Below are 22,387 nucleotides of genomic sequence, written 5' to 3'. Positions count from 1 at the left end.
CATGACGAGACTCTGGAGGTTAGGGCGTCCATGTACTGAAATTTCTATGGCTGGAGGCAGGTCACAGCTCAGAGCCCAGCTGCGTGGCCCCGTTGCCAGAGTCCTGGGCGCTGAGGCGGATGCAGACAGCCCGGGAAGGCGTTTGCTGGGCTGTGACTCTGCTGACCATGCGAAGCCTGGCCAGACAGAAACACAGCAACAGAGGCCAGGCTCTAACAGCACGCTCCATGCACAGGCCGGCCACCCATTCAGCTACTCAGTGCCCCCACCATCTGTCCTCTGGGAGCTTAGAAGCCACCACAGAAGTGCTGGGCGTTCTCACGGCTCCCGGGGACCTGGAGCAGCGCCCGCGGGCGCAGCGCCAGAGTTGCCGCTGGGAAGGGATGTCTGGTGGTCCCTGGCCTGTGACCCACCATTCCAGCGCGTGGGGGGCTTTCTGCCACCACGGGCTCTGCCCAGCACCCCGCCGTGCTGTGAAAGGTCCTTGGCGCGTGTGCGGCCTGTCCTCCCGGCCTCCACGGAGCAGGTAGGACGGAGACGTGGGCCTCACGGGCTGCTGGCTCCTCGACTTGCCTCACTGTTTCCTCCTGTTTCCCATCTCGCTGTCTTGTTCCTCTGCTTTTCAGACTTTCTCAGTTTTATCTTAAAAATCCACTCTTTAGATCATCATTTAACTCTTTTATATTCTTGACTTCCAGAAGTTCGTTGTTTTTCATTTTGGAACACTTTGAGGTCTGTTGTCCGTGTGTTGCTGTTCAAAGTCCCTCCTTGTGTCCGAGGACATGCTTTCGGGAGGCCTCCAGCCCTCTGACGGCCTGTGTCCTCCAGGCGCACTTCCCCACTTGCTTGCTCTGCTCCCCGCACGTCAGCCGGCCCTGGTCACAGCCAGCACTGGGCTCTCCCCGCCGGTCAACTCAGCTCAAGGGCCGCTGAGCAGTAACCAAGCGCCTGAAGGGGCCTCCAGGTTCAGCGCCTTCACGTCTCCTCGGGGCCATCAGGCTCCAGGGGTGAAAGGGGCGGGGTGAGGCCCCTGGGATTCTGACCCAGGAGGTCTGAGCTGGGGCCCGGGGACCTGCATCTCCACACACGCCTGGGGAAGCGCTCTGATCCGACTTTGCTGGGAGAGAGGCTGCAGCCCGCAGATGGAGCCGGGAGAAGGCCTGGGTCGGCGGGCCTCTCGGTTACACCTCGGGCAAGCATCCTTCCTGCCCTGAGCTTGGCAGTCATGCCCCCTCCCCCAGCGCCACTTGCTGCCAATTCCCGGCCTTTGGGGAGGGTCGTGGCGTCACTTAGCCTGGTTCCAGCCATGACCACAGCTGCCTGGAGTCCTTCTTCCTAAGTGACTCACCATTAAACCACCCGCCCACCAGCTGTCCCAACTGCAGAGGTCTGCGGTGGTCCCGCTCTCCGTGGGGCCTCAGGGAGCACGGCAGAGCAGGGGCCCAGGTTCAACTGGCTGTCTGCCCAGACGCCCACAGTGCCCTTGGGCGCGTGCTGGGTGCCCCAGGAGGCTCCGAGCAGCTGTGTCCCCACAGCTGAGCACGCCAGAGGAGCGACAGACTCGAGGAGTAAACGGTCTGTCGCGTCAGATGGTGTGAGTCCTTGTGCAGAATGAAGAGCAACCTTGAGCGCCCGCGTCTGCGTTCCCAGCTCCTGAACTCGTCAAGGACACGGGCAACTCGCAAAGCGGGGCTGGAGGAGCCCGGGGAGAGAACAGGAGTTGGGCCCAGAGACCACGCTCGGCCGGCCGCCTGCTGAGGACCCTGTGGGAGGCCTCGCCCGGCTCTCGGGGCCGGGAAGCCCATCCTGGGCCACAGGGAGCCCCTCAGAGCGGTCTTGGCGGCTGAGCCGTGGTTTGGCCCCAGCATCACCTGGGTGGCACCCAGGCAGCCAACGCCACCCTCCTGAAGACAAGACGGGAGAGGCAGGTGGGGGCAGGAAAGGGCGTGCACCTCACACGACACCCACGGTCACCATCGCCAGCGCCACGCCCGGTCGCAGGAAAGCGGCTGAAGGAGGGGTGTGGCCTGGGGAGCCAGGGGTTCAGGGGGGCCCGGCATACCCGCACTTCGGGGTCCCCGCTGAACCTGATGGCACACGGATCCCCACCTCACAGAGGACCCTGGGCTGACAGGCGTGGGACCAGGATCGCCTGGGACACACTGGGGATGGGGAGCACGTGGAGCGCAGCCCTGCAGGACGGCCAGGCTCGCTCCAGTCACAGCCACGGCCGACCGAGGCCTCCAGGCCCGCGGGCCGGTACTGGGCCTGCCTCCCGCCTCCACGGGCTCACGGGACAGTGACTGCTGACCAGGCGCCTCAAGAAAGGCTGGCTGTACGCCGAGGTCGACAGTGGGAGCTTGTAGGCTGGAGGGGCTGCGTCCACGATCCCGGGGACAGGGCAACGGCAGAGCCCGGCTCCAGACGGAGACGCCTGTGCTCCCGCTCCAAGCCTGACACGGCAGACACGGGCGGAGGAAGTGGAAAGAGCTTCCCGGGGGAAAGGCTGCTTGGAAACGCAGGCGGCAAACGTCAGGAAAACAGCAGCCGTGTTCTCCCGACGCGGACGCCCCGCAGACATCGCGGGGGTGGGGGGTGAACAGAGCCAGCAGCAGACACGGGAGCAGGGGATGTGCTCCGGGGGGGCCAGGGAGCGCCCCACCGCCAGCCGCTTGAGGCCCAGGGCAGGCAGCCGCGCCTGGCAGCTTCTGACAAAGGAGAGAGGCTGCAGGCGCCCCCCCCCACCCCCCAGCTCCCAGGCTCCTCCTGGGGCCAGACTGGATGACCCTTGGGAGGCACCCTCTGATGGCAGAGAGAGGCTGCAGGCACCCCCCAGACCCCAGAATACCCCTGAGGCCGGACTGGGTGACCCTTAGGAAAATGGAGCCCCCAGACGGTGCCCTCCCTGCGAGGCGGTGATGGACCTGCTGTCTGCCTGAGAGCCGGCCTTGGGGACCTCGGGTGCAGCAGGCTGGCGCACGCTCACTGTGCTGCCTGGAAACAGAGAGAAGCTGCGAGGTCAGAGACTGCGGCCCCGAGTTAAGAGCTGCAGAGCGGGTGAGACCCTCGTGCTGGAAGAGGCGGCTCCAACCCACCCCTCCACCGCCCCGCCGCCTGTCGCAGGGCCTACAGAGGGCTCGCTGCATCCGGAAACGTACTTAGACTGTGAGAGCTGGCCCCTGCTTCCTGGAGCGCTGGTGTCTGTGTGATTAATAGACACACATGAGCTGATAAATGGTATTAACTTGTTCCCGGGTTGGAGAGATGCCCCCTTGGGTCCTTGCTGCGCTCACTCTGCAGGCCGGGGCCCCCACTCCCCAGAGGCCCGTGGCCCGGCTCCTGCGTGGGCTGGACGGAGGGATGGATGGAAGGACCGGGGCCTACCTGCCACCTCCCGGGACGAGGGCAGCCCTGCGCCGGCCTCCAGGTGGGCGGGGACAGGGCCGCCGGCCTCCAGGGCGCGGACGAGCTCCCGCAGCCGCGCACACTCCTCCTGCAGCTGCTGCTGGTCCTCGCGGAGCCGCTGCCGCGCCGCGCCGGCCGGGTTCTGGCTCAGGTGCAGCACCTTGGTCTTGCTCTGGTCGTAGTCGCCCTGCGGGAGGACCACAGGCAGGCGGTCAGAGCCCCGACGGGTGAGTGCAGCCCAGCCCGCGGGGTGCACACCTCCCATCTCTGGGGCATCGGCAGGAGGCAGCGCGCGAGCTGCTCCGCATCCCCCTGAGCATCGGGTCCAGTGCGTGCCTTCAGACGCGATCCGCAACCGCCTGGGGCAGCGACCCTCCAGTCCCAGGCTTTCACACTGGGACCCGGCTTTTAAGATTTAGACACTTAAGAAAGCCTTGACACTAGGGTGGAGTCCCCGCACGCCTCACTGTCGCGGCTCCTGTTACTGACACACGACGCCAGCCCCAGGCACAGGAGGGGACGGCTGCGGGCAGAGGTGGTCTGGGCCCTGGTCACCAGGGGCAGACGGTCCGTGAACGTCCATGCTGGACGTGTGCACATCCCTGCAGGCGTGCTGCTTGGCACACACGCCCAGGCCGTGCACTGGATGAGGCCTGGGCCAGCCTGGCCTCAGCTTCCCCGCACAAACATCGGGGAGCCCCCCAACCCCATCAGGCCCACTCCACACCCGTCAGGCTCACCCCTCACCCCCGTGAACCTCACCCCTTACCCCCTGAAGCTCACTCCCCACCCCTGTCAGGCTCACTCCCCACCCCCGCCATGCCCACCCCCCACCCGTCAGGCTCATCCCCTACCCCTGTCAGGCTCACCCCTCACCCCCATGAACCTCACACCCCTCACCCCCTGAAGCTCACTCCCCACCCCCATCAGGCTCACTGGCAGCAGTAAGGTCAGCAAGAGTCACCCCAACAGCTGAGCACAGGCAGGGAGCAGACAGACCACTGCTGAATAACCCCACTCTCAGTTCTGTCCCCACCGTCTGGCCCAAGAGGCCCCAGAAGGGAAGCTCGGCTCTGAGGCTCTGGAAATCAAAGCAGGAGCCGCGCGTCTCCAGCTGTCACTCCCTGGGCCCCCCTAGCGAGCAGGAGCCCTGCTGGGCAGGCGCCAAGGGAAGGCCTGGGCCTTGGCGAGGGGGCCCGAGGGCCCCTCCCCCAGGTGCAGGGAGAGAGACACGCTGTGTCCCTAGCTGAGGGGCTGTGGGCCTGCCGGCCAGGCCCTCCGGCCTCCCAGTGAGGGCCGCTGGGACAGCTGAGCGGTCGTCTTCCTCCACTCCAACACCGAGATTCCCTCTTGGAAAACTGGACCTCCGCCTGGGACCTCTGCCCACAGCGCCCTCCTCCAGGGGCAGCAGCAGGAACAGCACCTTTACTCAGACCACCGCCGCCTGGGAGGTGGGGCAGGTGGGGAACACGGCCATGCCGCGGAGCAGCCGCCCCAGCGTGGGAGCCAAGCTGCGTGGACGCCGGCCCTCCAAGTCACCAAAGGCTTGTGTGGCCACTGCCGGCCAGGCCTCACAAGCCACCTGCTAACTGTGCCCCTAAAAGGGAGGGGGGGTCGGGTGGAGACGCTACCAGCTCTTTTCTGCCCCAGGCGAGGGGAGAGCCAGCAGAGGGCGGTGCGGGGGAGGGGTGCTGGTGGCCGGCTCCCCATGGGTTTCTGAAAACCTTGTAAGAGCCTCAAACGACAAAGAGACACGGGGTAACTTCAGTGAGTTACAGGCTGTCAGGCTGGAAGGGATCTTATTTCATCTGATTCTCGCAGCCTGGGACACAGCCAGGCAGGCGGAGTCCGACCACCCTGCACGCTCAGGCAGAGGCCCCGCGGCCAACAGGGGTGGGGTGGGCGCCCGGGGACCCGCGTCCCCCATGGGTGCCGGGTCACAGGTGCAGGGAGAGGAGAAGGACAGACATACTCTGCAAAGGGCCATGTCCGCACAGATGTGCCAGGCGGCGCTGGTCGCACCGTCTGTCCCCGCGGGTCAGCCTACAGGGAAGGCAGGAAGGAGGGCAGGAAGCACCTTGCAGACTGTGAAGCTCTGCACGGGGAGCACAGAGCGGCTTCAGGCTCGGCTCCGACCGTGAACTGATGCGAGGTCCCAGGAAGCACAGGTGAGCGCTGGGTAGGGGAGCAGCTGGCCTGACGGCAGGTCAGGGGCAGGCCAGCACCTCCCAGCGGGACCACTTGCCAGGAAGAGGTGCTGGACATGTGGACACTCACGCACAGAAGCATCGAACTGAATCCTCACCTCACACTGTGTACGAAAGTGACCTCAAAGTAGATAAAAACCTAAGCACGAGAGCCAATGTTGGCAGGAAGCATAGGCCCTGGGTTTGCTCTTAGATTCTTCCACGTGACACTAAAAACAAGGAACAAAAGAAAAATGTAGACAAACTGGACTTCATCAAAGTGAAAAACTTCTGTGCTTCAAAGCACACCACGAAGGAAGCAGAAAGACAACACCCAGAGCAGGAGAAAGTACTTGTAAATCACTTATCTGGTAAGAGACCTGTATCCAGAACACACGAGGAGCTCCTGCAACTCGGTAACAACAGAAACAAAACAAAACAAAACACACTCATGTGAAAATGGGCAACGCATCCGAACCAGTCCTTCTCCAAGGAAGATGTACAAACAGCCAACCAGCACACGACGACGCTCGGTGCCAACGTCACTAGTGATCAGGGAGACGGCGATCAGAACCAGAAGGAAACATCCCTGCACCCGCCCGGCAGCTGGAACGGCAAAGGCAGTCTCCGTGAGGACAGAGAAGCCGAGCCCTGGGGCTGCTGGGGCAGAAAACGGGGCTTCCTCCACGGAAAACAGTTCCTCAAACAACTGGACACAGTGACCACGTGATCTGGGCTTCCCAGGTGGCTCAGTGGTAAAGAACCCGCCTGCCAGTGCAGGAGACACGGGTTTGACCCCTGGGTCGGGAACATGCCCTGGAGAAGGAAACGGCAACCCTCTCCAGTGTCCTTGCCTGGGCAATCCCGTGGACTGAGGAGCCTGGTGGGCTGCTGACCATGGGGCTGCAAAGTCGGACACGACTGAGCGAGTAAACCACCAGCACCAGCACCATGTGATCCAGCGAGTTTACACCCAGGGACACACCTGAGAGGCGTGAACACACACGTCCACGGAGAAACTTGTACACAAATGTTCACAGCAGCACCATCAGCACCATCCACGTGCCCACCCACACCATGGAGTATGACGCAGCCACGAACAGGAGCGGAGCACTGACAGCAGCCGCGACGTGAACGATCCCTGAAAACCCTGCCCGGGGACTTCCCCGGGGGCTCGGTGGTTAAGGCTCCATGCTCCCCACACAGGAGGCGCTGGTTCGACCCCTGCCGGTCAGGGAACTAAGATCTCACATGCCCCGTGGCAGCAAAAGGGGAAACAGAAAACACCGCACTCAGTGGGTGAAGCCAGTCACAGAAGACCACACACACGACGCCACTGGCATGACGTGTCCAAGCAAGGACAGCTCCAGGCGCAGAGCAGAGCAGCAGCTGCTGGAGGCTGGAGGGGGCGGGGCGCGCAGGGCGATGCACAGGGTGTGCGGGATTTCCTCCTGAGCTAATAGGAACGTTCAGAATTTGTGCGGTGATGGCTGCTCGCTATCTGTGAAAATATGACACCCACCGAACCGCACGCTTCACACGGGCGAGCCCTGTGGTGTGTGAATCATATCTCAATAAAGCTGTTTTTAAGAAAGAGATGAAAGAAGAGAGGGAAAACAGACAGCGGGACGCGTGCGGTCGCTCCATCTGCCCCGAGGGCCTGCTCGGCACCAGCTCCTCCTCCACACGCCTGCCCAGCCTGTGGGCGGTGTGGGCCGGGTGGGCCCGGGGAGGCGGGTGGCGCTGGGCCCCGGGGTGCGCGTGCTGGGCCGGCGGGCGTGGCCGTGGCAGGGCCCGGGATAGGGGTTGGGGACGCGGGTCCACAGCGGGGCTGACCCTGGCTGGCACGGCCCAGGGCCTTGGGCGTGGACACGGCCCTACCTGTGGGTCTCCTCGCGCCCTCACGACCCAGGGCCCCCGCAGCCCAGGAGGTCAGGGCAGAGGTCTCCAGTGCCGCCCCTGAGCGGGGCTGTCCCAGCTTCCTCTCAAACCACCTCCTGGTCATGGGCCCCCACCCTGAACAGCACACTGTCCAGATGCTGGTCCTCAGGGCAGGTCTCCGCGTCTGGCTTGGCAGGGGGCAGGCTAGCCCACCCAACTCAAGCCCGTGCCGCCTGGGTCCGGCCGGACTCTCAGGAGGCTTCCCGAGGTGCCTCCAGGGGGGCCGGGCACACGAGACAAGTCTGTGACAGCACCTTGGGGCTGAGGTCGGCCACAGGCCCTTTCACCTGCAACCTCCCCCAGGGCACTCAGAAGTCAAGGAAATTAACTCTGCTTAGAGGAGGGGGGCTGCGGCAGCTGCTCCCCCAGGAGTCTGACCTGCCTGGGGATGGAGGAGCACCACAGACCACGGGGCCACCATTCCCAGGTGCCAGGGAGGACTGGCCCCTGAGGCCCAGCAGGACTGCACACAAGCTGCTACCGAGTCGGCCTCCTCCACAGGCCCGACGAAGCTGCCACGGGTTAAAGGCCCACAGGACCAGGTGGCCAGGCCGAGCGAGAAGGCATCAGGGTTCAGTGCACCTGGGCTCTGCTCTGCACCCCCTCCCGGAGCAAGGAGGCCCTCCCCTCCCTCCCTCTCTCCACCCCTCCTCTCCATCCCTCCTTCCTTGCACGTGGGCTGCACGGTGCCCGGGAGAGGAGGTGCTCACAGCCAGCCAGGGGCAGGGGTGCCACCCTTCCCCCCGGGCACGCGTGGTCGGAGGCACAGGGGCCCCGTGTGACCGTGAGGGGCACCAGGAGCCGGCACCACTAAAGCAGATGGGAGGGCGTGAACAAATCTGCTGATATCTGCGACTAGATGACAGCTCTGAGGAAGAAAGGGGAGAAACGGCTGTAATCTTCTGCTAAAAATTTGTTGCCTTGTTTGATTCACAGCTGAGGAAACTGTTGAGACGCTGACGGGAATCTCAAAAGGAAAAGTTCTGAGCCTCTCTTTGATGTGTGGGTGCAATTACTGGCAAACAAAAACCTCCCCCTTAAAAAAAAAAAACCTCCCCCGTGCCCAGGAGTGGAGGCCCATTCCCGTCCATGACCACAGGTGGGCGCAGGGCAGGCCGCAGAGGAGCTCCAGCCCGGTCGGGGTCCTCGGGGGACCACGAGTTTCTCAGGATACAGGAGGGGTCTCAAGTCTGCAGAGGACCGGGCCTGCCTGACAACCACGGGCCCAGGCAGCAGGGCTGGGCCTGAGCAGTGCTCCTCCCCAGGGCCCCGCAGCCCTCCTGTGGCCCGCAGGTCACAGGGGTCTCCTTCTCACGCTCAGCTTCTGTGCAAGCTATGAAAAACGGCCAGGCCCCCTGAGTCCAGGCCTTAGAGCTGGTGTCTTGAGCCCCACACACTTGCCTCACTGCTGTCAGCAGTCAGGTTCTGCCCTGCCTGCTAGCAGCCCAGGGCGTCTGTCCTCCAGGGCCTCAGCTTCCATCTGAGGAAGCGGAGGGCAGTGAACTTGACCTCTAAGGGCCTTCTCAGCCTAGCTCCCGGGACACCGGGGTGGCGGGGGGTGAACAGGCCCCAGGGCCCCTGTGGGTTGTGAAGGACCACGGTGGCCGGGGAGAGGGCCCTGCTGCGCCTGCTAAGAGAGACCCTGCTGGCAGGAGGCAGGGACGCCGAGAGAATTAAAAAGCACAGTTAAGTAACCACTGATCCTCATGCATATTTATGAATCACCCAGCCTGAAAACTGAATCAATACCTTCCCCACTGCAGGAAGCTCAGCTCAGGGAGAAGGGCGGGGAGCTTCAGGGTCCCACGGAGGCTGAGGGGCAGGGCCAGCCAGACCTCAAGGACAGGGGCGCTCAGCCCTCCAGGCCCCGCCTGCCGGCACACCCGCCTCCATGAGCCTAGGACCAGCACCCTGCAGCTCGTGAGCTCCGTGACCTTGGGTGGGTCCCTCGGGCACCGACCTCACGTCCGACACGCCGTGTGCGCCGGTTTCCTTTGGCGCTTGGGGGCTCATGGGATGCTGCCCAGGTCTGAAGCTGGGGACACCCGGCAGATCCAGCCTCGAGACCGTACGCTGGCCGACGGTGGAGAGCCTGCGGTTCAGCTGCGGGCCACGGGACTGCAGGCCAGGTCCTACAAACCTTACAGACCCCCGGCACCAAGCACCCGAGACCCTTGTGGCTACAGAGCAGGTCACGACACGGGTGAAGAGCGGAGGGCCTGGGCTGGAGGCAGGAGGGCAGCAGGCAGGGAGAAGACCTGCCGTCTGGGGACCAGCCTCCCGCCGTGGGCCGAGCGAAGCGGGTGCTCCCAAGCCCCTGCTCTGGGGCACCGCAAGCAAGGGGCCCCAGGGGCGGGCCCCAGGGGCGGGGCCCCACCCCCCACGCACTCCGTTCCCTGAGGCCCCGCCCCACACCCTCCGTTTCCCCGAGGCCACGCCCTCCCACCAGCCAGTCCCCGAGGCCCCGCCCCCACGCCCTCCGTTTCCCCCCGCCCCGCCCCCCAGGGCTCCCCCAGGACCGGGCACCCGCCCTCCTGTGGCCAAGGCTCCCCACAAACAAGCCGGCTGTGGGGCCGCCACCCAGGGGCTGTTAGGGTCTAGGGGGCCTCAAAACACCCTCGCGTGTGCTCGCCGCTGCCCAGCCCTGGGGACCGGCCGCTGGAGCCCAGGGGCGGTACTGGGAGCCGGCCCACCAGGCCCCGAGTGGCCCCAGGCCGGGTGTGAGCTGGGGCTGACAGGTAGCCGCACACAGGATGGGCCGCGGGAGCGGCGTCACCAGGCCGGCACACGTGGAGGGCCCTTCTCACGTCATCCTCTGTGGACAGTCCTGCCAGCGCCAGGGAGCCTGCAGGGAGTTTATCTGCCACTGGCCACGAGGCGCCGCGCAGCCCCGGACACACAGGTGAGCTTGCAGGCTGCCCAGTGGCTGTGATGAGTCCCCTTGGGGGCCATGGAGCCTGGGGAGGGGCCTTCCCGTCAGCGCCACCGCTGTCTTTCTGCGGCCAGCAGCCCCTCCGCTCACACGAGACCCCCAGCGAGACGGCACAGCCCCTCAGCTGCTCAGCTGGCATCCTGTTGCAAGAAACATGGACATCCCAGCGCTGGTTCTGAGATGACCAGGCCGCTCTGAGACTCAACTTGCTCATCTGTAAAATGGGGACCCTGCTCACCTTCCCAGGTCTGGAAAGACGAGAAAGTCAGTGGATGTGAAAAGAAAAAGTGAAAAGTGAAGTCGCTCAGTTGTGTCCGACTGTGCGACCCCATGGACTGTAGCCTACCAGGCTCCTCAGTCCATGGAATCTTCCAGGCAAGAGTACTGGAGTGGGTTGCCATTTCCTTCTCCAGGGGATCTTCCTGACCCAGGGACTGAACCCGGGTCTCCCATGTCGCAAGCACACGCTTTGCCATCTGCGCCCCCACCAGTGGACGTGAAGACAGCTGTAAAGGCACTCGGCTTTGCTGAGCGTGCCGCTGGTGCCTGTGATGCCTGTGGAGCAAAAGCCAGCGTTTATCTCAACAGGCATCTCTCACACCTGCTGGACGCGGCCCGTGTGCCCTTGTCTGAGTCACGGGAAGACAGTGCAGGAAAGCACCAGTGCAAATCTGACCCCCCAGAAACGCAGAGCGGGCACAAGGCCCGGCCCAAGGCCGCAGTGCACGGGCGGGGAGCACTGCCTCCCATCTCAAGGAGTCCCTGTGTCTACCCCACCCAGGTGCTGGCAGAGGGATGGGTGGACAGAGAACGCAGGTGTCCAGGGGCCACCTGAGAGGGGACACCAGGTCACTTCCATGCGGCTGCAACAAGGTCCCCACCCAGTGGGTGGACACTGAGTCTGAGCCAGGCCTTGGGGGCCCAAAATGCTCAGTCCTCAGTCTCCTCAACCTGTGCCAGATCCTGGCTTTTTCGGGTCCAGCAGCATGACTCCACAAGTTCCCAGGACCTCTGACTCCAGCTGTGCTGCTGAGAGCCAAGGGCTGCCCGGGTCTTGCTGGGCAGGTGAGGACCAGTAAAAGCGAAGACAGAGGAGGGTGCTGCAGAGGCCGGAGGCCCCGGCACACGCGGCGAGCTCCCCCTGTGGCCCCGCGCTGCCCGCGCAAGATCACAGCCCCGACCCCCAGCTCCAAGCAGCAGACACAGGGCGGTCGCTGGAGCCAGTTACAGGACACCAATCGCCCGCAACCCCACGCGGAGCCCTTCAGAAGGTGATCTGCTGTGAGAGACGCTTGTAAACAGCCTGCAGGGCAGCCACGAAGGACAACCCTCCCCGCTGGGAGGGCGGGGTGGTGGCCACCCACAACCCTCCCCGCTGGGAGGGCGGGGTGGTGGCCACTCCGGCCGAAGGCCAGCTGCAGGATCCAGGCCCTCCCAGCGCCCCCACCCCGCTCCCCGCTGGGAGGGCAGGGTGGTGGCCACTCCAGCCAAAGGCCAGCTGCGGCTCCAGGCCCTCCCAGCGCCCCCACCTAGCTCCCCGCTGGGAGGGCGGGATGGCGGCCACTCCAGCCAAGGCCAGCTGTGGGCTCCAGGCCCTCCCAGCGCCCCCACCCTAATTGCCCTCCCAGGCCACCCTGCAGGGAGACTCGGGGCTGCGGTGCAGCAGATGCGGGGGTGGGGAGGTGCGGCACTAACCGCCCGGTGGGCTGGGTAAGCTGGCCAAGCTGCCCCCCGACTAACACGGCCTCACACTCCTGTCTGCGCGCCAGGCTGCCCCCTGAGCTACTGTCCCGTCAGGGCAGTGCACACGGCCGGGACACTGGCCACACACCCGGGCACCCCGGGGCCGCGTCTCTCGGGGGAGGGACAGGGGAGGCTGGGGGAGGAGGAGAAGGAAGGCAGGACACGCCTGCGGCAGCCCCTGCCCCTCCACAGCGATGGCCCTCCAAGCCCGCTGACCGAGTGGCCCGTATCCCCACTCGGCTGGGCAGGTGGTGGAAATCAGGTGCCTCGGCTGCCAGATCCCCCTGTCACAGACAGCAAGTGGAGGCAGGCACCCTAAATCTGCCCCGAGCCATGGGAGCTGGCGGCAGGCGCCTCCAGTCAGGCCGGCATCTGCAGGACCAGCTGGTGAAGGGGAGGGCCTGGCTGCTCGGGTGGGAAGAGGGCGGGACGACCCTGTACCCATGCCCCTCACCATGGACACGGGCTGTGCTCCCGCCAGGCCTCTGAGTTAGAACAGAAGATGTTCAGCAAAGCCAGTAAGAAAAGCTTTTGGGAACTGTGATAAAATTTGCCGCCATAACCGTTTTTAAGCGTGTTGCTCGGTTTAAGTACGTCCAAGCCGCTGTGCAGTCGTCACCCCTGTCCACCCACGGCCTTCCCAAGCTGAGGCCGTGTCCCCATAAACTCTGGCTCCGCCCCCCAGCGCCGGCACCCCCTCTGCTCTCTGTTTCTATGACTCTGACTCCTCCAGGGACCCCACAGGTGGAATCACACAGTGCCTGTCCTCTGTGCAAGCTATTCCCGGGGCGGGAGGGCGGAGAACACAGACCCTAACAGTCTCAGCGACATCCTCCTGGAGGAGGGCGAGCCCAGGAGACACAACCCCTAGACCCTCACGCTCTCGGTTCACGACATCCAGCAAGTTCTAAGCTGGCTGGGGGAGGGGGAGCTGGATATACTGATTCCAAAGGTCACATAAAAGCGAACAAGAGAAAACCCTGATAAAGAGTCTGGGGGCAGCAGGACACCCGAGCCCCGGCCTCGATCAGACCCGGGGCATCGGGTGCATGAGGAGGCTGACCTCACACCAGTGAGGAAAAGACAGGCTTTCAGGAAGTGGTCCAGGCGTACCAGGAGGAGCCCCTCCCAAAGCCATGCCTCCCACCTCATAAAAACCCAAACCAAATCCCAAATCCGTCAGATTTAAACGTGAAAAATGAAATTGCCCCAGAAAACCAGGAGATACCATGAGAGAACTCTCGACATGAGAAAGGTAAAGACAAACACAAACCCAGGAGCTAAAAAGGAAAAGGTGGTAAACGCATCTGTAATAAAATAAGTCTAAAAGCCCCAAACTTCTGCTTGGTTAAAAAAACAACAAAACAGCACTAGCAAAGTGGAAAGACAGATGACGGGAGAACGTCGCAGCCTGAGATGCCCTTGACACACAAAGGGCTCCAAGAGACCAACAGGAGCAGGACCAGGAGCCGTTTGAAAAGTGAACCGAGGACGCTGACCCTCACCCACGCGCCACAAGGGGACTGGCAGTTCCAACCACGCGGCGCTCACCCACTGGACCAGGAAGCCCAGGAGCCTGGCGGCGGGGGCAGGGGGCTGGCACCCTCACGGTGCGGCCGTCGGAACGCACGCAGCGGCCGCTGGTCCTCTCCTGACACACACAGGGCAGAGGTGTGGGCAGAAGGGCACGTGCCACGGCAAGGTCGTGACCACGTTCCTGGTAACCCGCAGGATTAACGCGTCACAGCACACGGAGGTGTGGCACGTGTAAACACTAACAGGGCGCTCGCATCCGTGGAGGAAACCCCCCGAGCGTGCACGGTGAGAAAAGCATCAGGAAGTGTGAAGACGGGCTCTGAGTTTGCAGGGGGTGGGGGTGGGCAGCGCAGACTCACATCAGGGGGAGCAAACCCACCACCTCCAAGCAGCTACATGGGAGAGGAGCCGGACGGGAGCCTCACACGCACCTGGCCTGATGCCCGCAGCCCTGGGCATTTGCTCCCCACTCAGGGTCCGAGCGAAGGAACCGGGACTTGGGGAGGGAAGCGTCTGCCCAGGGCCCTGGTCTGCGGATCAGGAGCTCACACCTGGACGTGCGTCCTCTGGAGCCCACCTCCGGGGAGCCCTGCCTGCATCACCACATGTGCCCTGGAGTTCCTGTGCCCCAGAAACACTGCCTGGAGTCAGGCCAGGTCACCGCACTCAGCTCAGTGCCCAGAGGAGGCGTGATGCCTGAGCTGCCCACCCGGTACCCCCCACCACAGGCAGGCAGGGCCCACGGCAGACAGCTGGTCATGGCCCTGCGGGCAGGGGAGGGCAGCTGGCTGGAGGGCAGCCTGGTCTTAACACCACAGAGCTCTGGCTTGGCCAGGACAGGGGTGGGGTGGCAGGATGTGGCCAGCCCTGCGGTCCTCACACAGATGACCTAGGCTTTCAGAGCAGACAGGGGCTGCTGGCCAGGGAGGTCTGGACCTCCGCTGGGGCAGTAGAGCCGGCTTGGGGCTGGGGGCGTGATATTGTCACCTCCCGCCATGCAGCAGACAGGCGGCTTCTGCATGCCAAGCTGCCTCCACTCGGGGGAACGGCACCCCGCCTCAGTGCCCGTGAGTGTTGAGTGAGAGCAGGCCCAGGGTCAGGCCAGCGGTGCTCCCGGGTGCAGCCAGGAAGGCGCCAGCGTCACAGCTGGTGGAGGGGCTGGCGTGCGCAGAGCCACAGCCCCACCATCGCCAGTCCACACCCAGCCCTGTGCTCTGATCACCTGGCCGGCACCGAGGAACCAGACATGCAGAGCAAAATCAGCCTGCAGGGCTGGGGGTAGGGGGTGAGCTGGGCCACTAGGGATGCAGCCGACCCTGCCCGGAACAGCCTCGGGGGCTCACCCCTCCAGGCACCAGGCCCCATGGTCTGCAGGGTCCTGCCCCTGCCAGGGAGCAACGCCCAGAGGACATTCCAGAAGCACGGCAGCAGGCCATCAGGAAATAACCTGTCTAGTCCGGGACAGGACGTGCTCAAGGCCCCGGTCAGCAGCAGGAGGACCCAAGGGCGAGACAGGCTGCGAGAAGCAGAGCCTGGACCTGCTGTAGGTTCAGGCTCCCTGGCCAGTGAGGGCTGGTGAGAACTGGAGGGGGAGGGACCTCTCATCCAAGGACTGAGCCCGGGGGTGGGCAGCAGGCAGAACCCGCAGGCGAGGGGCCAGCAGGGCTCGGGTCTGCTGCGTGGAGAGTGGGCAGTGGCTGGGGGCAGCAAGGCGTGAAGAGCAGTGAAGGCTGCAAACCCACCCCAGCCCCCCCGCCCCAGCCTCTGTATCCTGGAGCAGGAGGAGGCCAGGCCGGGGGCCGCTATGATTAAACAGGGCGGGAGCCGGGCAGTTTCTCCGCTCACAGGGAACCCGGCAATTTTCTACCCACTCCATTTCCAAAAAAGATACAGTCAGTGTAAATGTCACCGGGCTGCAGTCGGGCCCCTTCCTGAGCACAACCCACCCCTCCCAAACCGGAAGCAGGCAGGGCGGGGACGTGAGGGGACGCTCCAGCTTGAGGGGCTTCTCCCGCCCACTCTGAGCGACGGTGGGACGGGGGCTCAAACCCCAAAGATGAATTCTGCCTAATTACGCGCGTGCTGAGGCATTTAGAGGTACAGATGTTTGCAATTTGCTTTAAAATGCGTCAAGAAAAGAGACAGGACTAACGGAAGGAAGGGGCGGACAGGTGCGTCACGGCGGCCGCAGGGGAGCGTCCCCAGCAGGGGGACACGGGCTGCTCACGGCAAAACTCTTGCAACTGTGCTGTATGCCTGACCACGTCTATAACGTCGGGGAACCAGCAGGGCTGCGTCAGCACACTGGCTCCGCTCCCGGGACCCAGGGGAGCCAGAGGGCCCGAGGCCTCCCACCCGCCCGCATGAAGCTTGCTCCTCACTGGAAGGGGCCCTGCTGGGGGACCAGTGGCCACCAGGCCCAGAGCTGCCGTGCGTCTGGCCCTCGGGCTGCTCTCCAGAGTGCCAGGCAGCTTGCTGCCCCGACAGCCCTGGACGTGGCCCACGATGTGGACGCCCAGGGCACCGTCGGTCGAGGTGATGCAGTCTGCAGAGCAGTGAGCTTGTGAGGCGGTGCTCCTGGCTGGGGGTCACCATGTCCACCACAGCTGGCAGGAGGTGGGGTCAGCCGCACGTCCTGGCGAGCAGACCGGGACCAGGGCCACCACCACGGAGGGGCAGAGCCAGCAGCAGGCCCAGGGCCCACCACTGTGGAGAGGGGCACCCAAGGGCAGGAGGGCGCTGGGGTGCCAGGCGGTGCCCCGCCCCACCAGGACCGCTGGGAACGGCCAGGTGGGCGCGGAGCGGGGGGCAGGGCAGTGGGAGTGCCACCACCGTGGAGAGGGGCGCCCAAGGGCAGGAGGGAGCTGGGGTGCCAGGCGGTGCCCTGCCCCACCAGGACCGCTGGGAACGGCCAGGTGGGCGCGGAGCGGGGGGCAGGGCAGTGGGAGTGCGACCTGCAGAGTCTGGTTCCCAGAGGACCCTGCAGCTTCAGGCCCAGACTTTCAGGTGGCCTGCTCGAGAGCAGCCTGTATCAGAACATCCCACCTTCACACAACGGCCAGTCATGTCTGGCTCTGGGGGCCTCAGTTCCACCATCGCTAAGCAGGGCTTGTCTCCCTGATGGTTGCCTACTTTAGGGACACAAACAGGTCACCCCAGACGCGGTGGGAAGAGCTGACGACCCTAGAAGACCGGGACAGGCCACACAGCACGGGAGTGGCTAGGAGCCTGCTCCACAGCGTTGCCTAGCCCCACTGGGCACCAAGCGGGCACCAGTGGGCAGACAGGCAGGCGTGCACTCGGCTCTGAGCAGTAACTGGAGCGCGTGCCTCACCAACCAGCTGTGAACTAATTACAAGAAGTTCTAACTAGTCGACTCCCTCTCCGAGCATATGTTCCCAATTAAGTCAAACTGCAGCTGATTTTAATCAATCTTCCTTGAAGCGGCCTGCCTTGAAGACTCTTCCAGGGGAGAGAGGAGGGGGGCTGCATCAGGAGCAGGCCGCAGAGCCGCAGACAGACACACGCCAGGGGCTGTGTGCCGAGTCGCCCCCAGCCTGCGTCCCCCACTCTGCCCCGGACTCGGGTCCGCAGCTCTGCGGTCACGCAGACCAAGCCTGGGGCCAACCCGGCCACCTGCAGGGCGCCTGCCTCTCCTGCGGCCTCCACGGCCCAGGGACCAAGGTCTCTGCCCTCACAATGGTGTGCCCACACATGGCCCCTGAGCCCTTGTTAACTGCTCCTGTTATCCCCCACGGGGGCTCATTGTCCCCCATTTTATAAAGGACGTGCTGGGGGCTCAGATGGCAAAGCATGACACGCCTGAGACCACCCAGCTAAGGAGGAGGGCTCCAGCTGAGGTCTGCAGACGCGGATGCCCCAACCCACACTGGGTCCGCCTGGGGCCCAGGAGGCTGGACGTGGTCGACATCGCAGACCCCACCCGGGACCCCATCCCCCACACCCACTGACTGACAGTGCTCACTGCCCCTCTGACCTAGTCTGACCCCCAGTACCCACAGCAGGGCCGCGGCGGTGCCTCATGACTGTCGGCTTCAGCAGGACTGGCTGAGCCCCGTCCTGAGGCCCGGGAGCTGTCAGCCGTAACCTCGGGCGCGCTCAACCCAACGCGGCCGCTGACGGGCGGCCGGGGATTCACCTGCCAGCAGCCGCCCCGCGTCAGGACTGCGGCCCAATTAAAACCGAGCAAGATGACAGGTCCGGAGCAGAACACCGTCCAGCCACGGCTCCTGGCACCGCGCTCTATCAAGGATGTCACTTCTCCCGTCTCCAGGAATCAGGAATAAAAAAGAGATTTGATTTGCCTCTAATAGGTGTCAAGACAAAAATCAATGGCCTGTCCAGAATCTGGGTAATCACAGACCTGCAGGTTTCCTGCCTGAGAACAATTTAGACAGGAGGATAAAAATGAAAAACAAAGGAACACTGCAACAGTGTAAGCAGCTACGGACCTCACAGCTGCAGGGCGGCAGGACCCACCGGAGACAGACCCCAGACCACGGGACCCTCTGCTGGGCCTCTCCTCCCCGGGGAGCACGCCCACATGCCCGCCACGGGCGCCGCAGGGGCTCTGCAGCCAGCGGTCGGGAAAACAGGCTGTGAATCAACGAAGCACACGGGGCTGGAGGGCTGCGGGGGCGACAGCGCGGCCCGAGGCAGGGGGTGCCCGCCACGGGCTCGGGACCCGCGCTCTGGCCCGTCCACCGGGAAGTGGACAGCTATGGCGCAGTAGCCTCAAAGGAGGGCGGGCGAGCCTCAGATGAACTCACCTGCAGTGTGAGCCGCTCCAGCTGCGCCTCCAGCGTCTTCTTCTCCTCCTCTAGGCGACTCCGCTCGGCTTCCAGCTCCTCAACCTTCAACCTGCAAGGAGAGCAGACCGTGACGGGAGGCCACTGCAGCATGGCCTCTGGGCAGGGAACAGGAAGGGTCACGAGACGGTTAAATAGGCCCTTGTGAAAATATGACACAGAGCTGCCACAGCAAGGAAAAGCTGTGAAAACACACAAGCAGGGGGTGGAGGAGTGCAGCATGGCATCTATGAGGGGCGGGGGGGCTCTGCTGACTGTGACTTCAGAGGGGTGGGGGGTCAGGCGGGGGTGGGGGCAGGTGGGGGGGGGCTCCGCTGACCGCGACTCCAAGGGGCAGGGGGCGCAGTTGGAGGGGGCTCCGCTGACCGCAACTCCAAGGGGCAGGGGGCGCAGTTGGTGGGGGCTCCGCTGACCATGACTCCAGAGGGGCGGGGGGGGCAGGTGGGGCGGGGGGCTCCGCTGACCATGACTCCAGAGGGGCGGGGAAAGTAACGGGGGGGGCTCTGCTGACCGTGACTCCAGAGGGGCGGGGGGAGCAGGCAGCAGATGCAGGCGTGTGGAGGGGGCTCCGCTGACCACAACTCCAGAGGGGCAGGTTGGGGGGCTTCACTGACTGCGACTTCAAGGGGCAGGGGGCACAGGTTGGGGGGGGCTCTGCTGACCACAACTCCAGAGGGGCGGGTTGGGGGGCAGGTAGGGGGTGATCCGCTGACCGCAACTCCAGAGGGACGGGTTGGGGGGCAGGTTGGGGGGGCTCTGCTGACCGCGACTCCACAGCGGCAGTGAGACCAATGGGGGTCAGGTGGGGACAGACTGTCCTGTGCCCACTGGTCCCCCCTACACGTGGGACTGCACCCTGGCAAGGACTCAAGAATCAAGAAAAGGACCAAACTCGATGAAAAGACAGAAAAGACACACAACGTGGGCTGTGGATGCGGCTGGGGCTGGGGACCACCAGGACAGGGTGCAGACGCGGGCCCTCTCGCCCCAAAGGCCCAGAGGCCAAGCAAGCCCGGGGCGGAGGCAGGTATACAGGTAGGCCGCCACTTGTTGCAAGAAGGCAGCTATTTTTGTCTTCATTTTTTATAGGAACTATACTGATATGCTTTTGAACTGTGGTGTTGGAGAAGACTCTTGAGAGTCCCTTGGACTGCAAGGAGATCCAACCAGTCCATTCTGAAGGAGATCAGCCCTGGGATTTCTTTGGAAGGAATGATGCTGAAGCTGAAACTCCAGTCCTTTGGCCACCTCATGCGAAGAGTTGATTCACTGGAAAAGACCCTGATGCTGGGAGGGATTGGGGGCAGGAGGAGAAGGGGACGACAGAGGATGAGATGGCTGGATGGCATCACCGACTCGATGGATGTGAGTCTGAGTGAACTCCGGGAGTTGGTGATGGACAGGGAGGCCTGGCGTGCTGTGATTCATGGGGTCACAGAGAGTCGGACACGGCTGAGCGACTGAAATGAACTGATACTGATATAGTTTAAAATAAACAAGTGCCTGGGGGCTTCCCTGTTGGCTCAGTGGTGAAGACGCCGTCTGCCAATGCAGGAGACGTGGGTTCAATCCCTGATCTGGGAGGATCCCACAGGTGGGGGAGCACAGAAGCCCGTGCGGCCACAGCTCCCAGCCTGTGCTCCAGGGCCCGCGTGCGGCAGCTACTGAGCCCCTGCTCCACAGAGCCCGTGCCCCACGTGGGAGAGGCCTCGGCAATGACGGGCAATGACGTGTGTGTGACAACAGAGAAACCCCGCTCGTCACAACTAGAGGAGAGCCGGTGTGCAGTGGTGATACCCAGCATGGCCAAAAATAAATAAATAAAATGAAAAATAAAAAAGCACCCAGGAAGCAGAGCCCAGCGCTGACACGGGGCGAGGGACGGAGCCTCTCCCACCAGCTGGAATGGAGGACTCATGCTCTGTGGGTAATTCAGGAAGGTCGACTCGGGAGTGGGAGGGTTATTTTCTTTCGAGAGAACTGCTCCAGAATGGCCTCACAAATCAACAAAAGCGAGACTGGAAGGGACCAAACTCTTTCCAAGAAGCCTAACTGCACCTCTGAACAAAGCACCAAGATTTATAGGGACACAGAAGCGCTCAGAACCCAGCAAGCCGACACACACGGCCTGCTGCCCGGTCAAAGGTTACCAGGCATTGAAAGAACCAGGAAGACACGACCCACAATGAGGAGCACAGCCAAGAACCGCACAGGCATTAAATCAGCGTCCCTGGACATGAAAAGTTATTAAAAGCTCTGGGAGTAAAGGCACGTTCCATTGGGTGGGAGCCGCAGCGTCCGAGATGAAGAACACTGGATGGGATTCATGATGGATGAGACTCTGCAGGACAAAAGTTTCGTGCACTTGAAGACAGGGTGATAAAAACTACCAGGGTGGCAGACAGAGAGGAAAATCAATCTTTAAAACCAGGGAAAGCAGCGTGAGCGATGGGGCAGCTTCATGAAGCAGGATTTATGGGTAACTGGAGTCCCTGCGGGTGGCGGGGGCAGAAAAATACTGCAGGAGGGTCCACGTGTGATCCAAGTATAAAGACACAGACTCAAGAAGCCGCACAGACCCGAGCATGAGAAAGACAGGAAAAGAGCCCAGTGCATGGAACAACACGTGGGCTTAAACCAGTGCTGATGAGGAGACCCTGCAGGCAGCCACAGGGAGGAAACGCCGCCCACGGAGACGCACGGCAGATTTCTCGGCAGAGAAACGCGAGTGAGAAAGAGGAGAAAAATCTATCAAACACTGGAAGAAATGAAAAATGTCAACCTAGCATTCTATTCCCAGTGAAAATATCTTTCAAAAAGAGAAAGCAAAATAAAGATGTTCTCAGACACACAGAAGCAGAGGGCTTATCCAGGCGGGCTGCCCTACGGGGACGTGACGGGAAAGCCTCCAGGTGGAGGGGAACGAGTCCAGAGGGGAGAGGACCCACACGGGGCCGGAGCAGCGACGGGGGTCTTAACCACGCAGGCGCAAACATGGCTTCATGCTATTGAAATACTGAAAAAGTATCTAAATTACTATTTTAAAAACAGGTTAAACAAAACCAATAAGAACATGGTGGGGTTTTAAGACCTAAGTGCAGATAAAACGTATGACAGCCAGAGCGCGAGGGCTGCGTGACAGGTGCCGGCAGCTGCACCGGTACACAGCGTGTGAGGAGGCATCTGTCACTGGGAGCTAGACGGGGATGAGTGAAGGGGGCGTGTTAAAAACCTAGGCAACCACTAAAGAAAAAGTTACGAGAAAGGAAATAAGAGGGTATCATACAAAATGTACAAGTAGTTCAGAGGAGTCAGAAATACAGGAAAATGGGAGGAAGAGGAGACAGGACAAACAGAAGAGAAAACAAGATCAAACCTGAGCACACAACAATCACATTAAGTGTAAAGGGTCTAAACACCCCCAGTTAAAAGGCAGAGCGAGGGCCGCCCCTGGTGGTGCAGTGGCTAGGACTCTGTGCTCCCGCTGCAGGGGGACCAGGTTCAATCCGTGGTCAAGGAACTAGACCCCACGTGTCCCAACTAAAGACCCCGCATGCCACAGCTAAGACCTGGCATGGCCAAATAGATCAATGAATATTTTTTTTAAATATTTTTTTAAAAATGTAGAGAGAGAGGATCAAATGGACGAAAAGGCAGCCCCCAGTTACACGCCGCCAACAAAGCAGCAGAGACTGGGTGGTGGCCATGCTGGGGGCGCGGCGCTGGAGGGCAGAAGATGACGTCATGAGCTCACGGGGGCGTGGCTGAGCGCTTAGGAAGGCGGGACTGTGGAGTCCCGGGGACCAACGAGCACA

General features: G+C 62.9%; 1 protein-coding gene across 2 annotated transcripts in view; it reads right to left on the bottom strand.

Annotated features, from left to right (window-relative positions):
* Window positions 1-22,387, bottom strand: part of MAD1L1 (mitotic arrest deficient 1 like 1) — a 247,067-nt gene that overhangs the window by 40,433 nt on the left and 184,247 nt on the right. For both annotated transcript variants that reach the window (XM_070780322.1, XM_019987512.2), the window contains exons 15-16: window positions 18,534-18,624; window positions 3,385-3,592 (exon numbers count right to left, since the gene is read on the bottom strand). In XM_070780322.1, the coding sequence (XP_070636423.1) occupies window positions 3,385-3,592; window positions 18,534-18,624 (299 nt within the window). The remainder of the gene's footprint in view (window positions 1-3,384; window positions 3,593-18,533; window positions 18,625-22,387) is intronic.

The sequence above is a fragment of the Bos indicus genome, chromosome 25 (assembly GCF_029378745.1).
Source record: "Bos indicus isolate NIAB-ARS_2022 breed Sahiwal x Tharparkar chromosome 25, NIAB-ARS_B.indTharparkar_mat_pri_1.0, whole genome shotgun sequence".
In the NCBI taxonomy this organism is placed as follows: Eukaryota; Metazoa; Chordata; class Mammalia; order Artiodactyla; family Bovidae; genus Bos; species Bos indicus.
The sequence above is the reverse complement of the archived record's forward strand: the minus strand, read 5'-3'. Positions and strand labels throughout refer to the sequence as shown.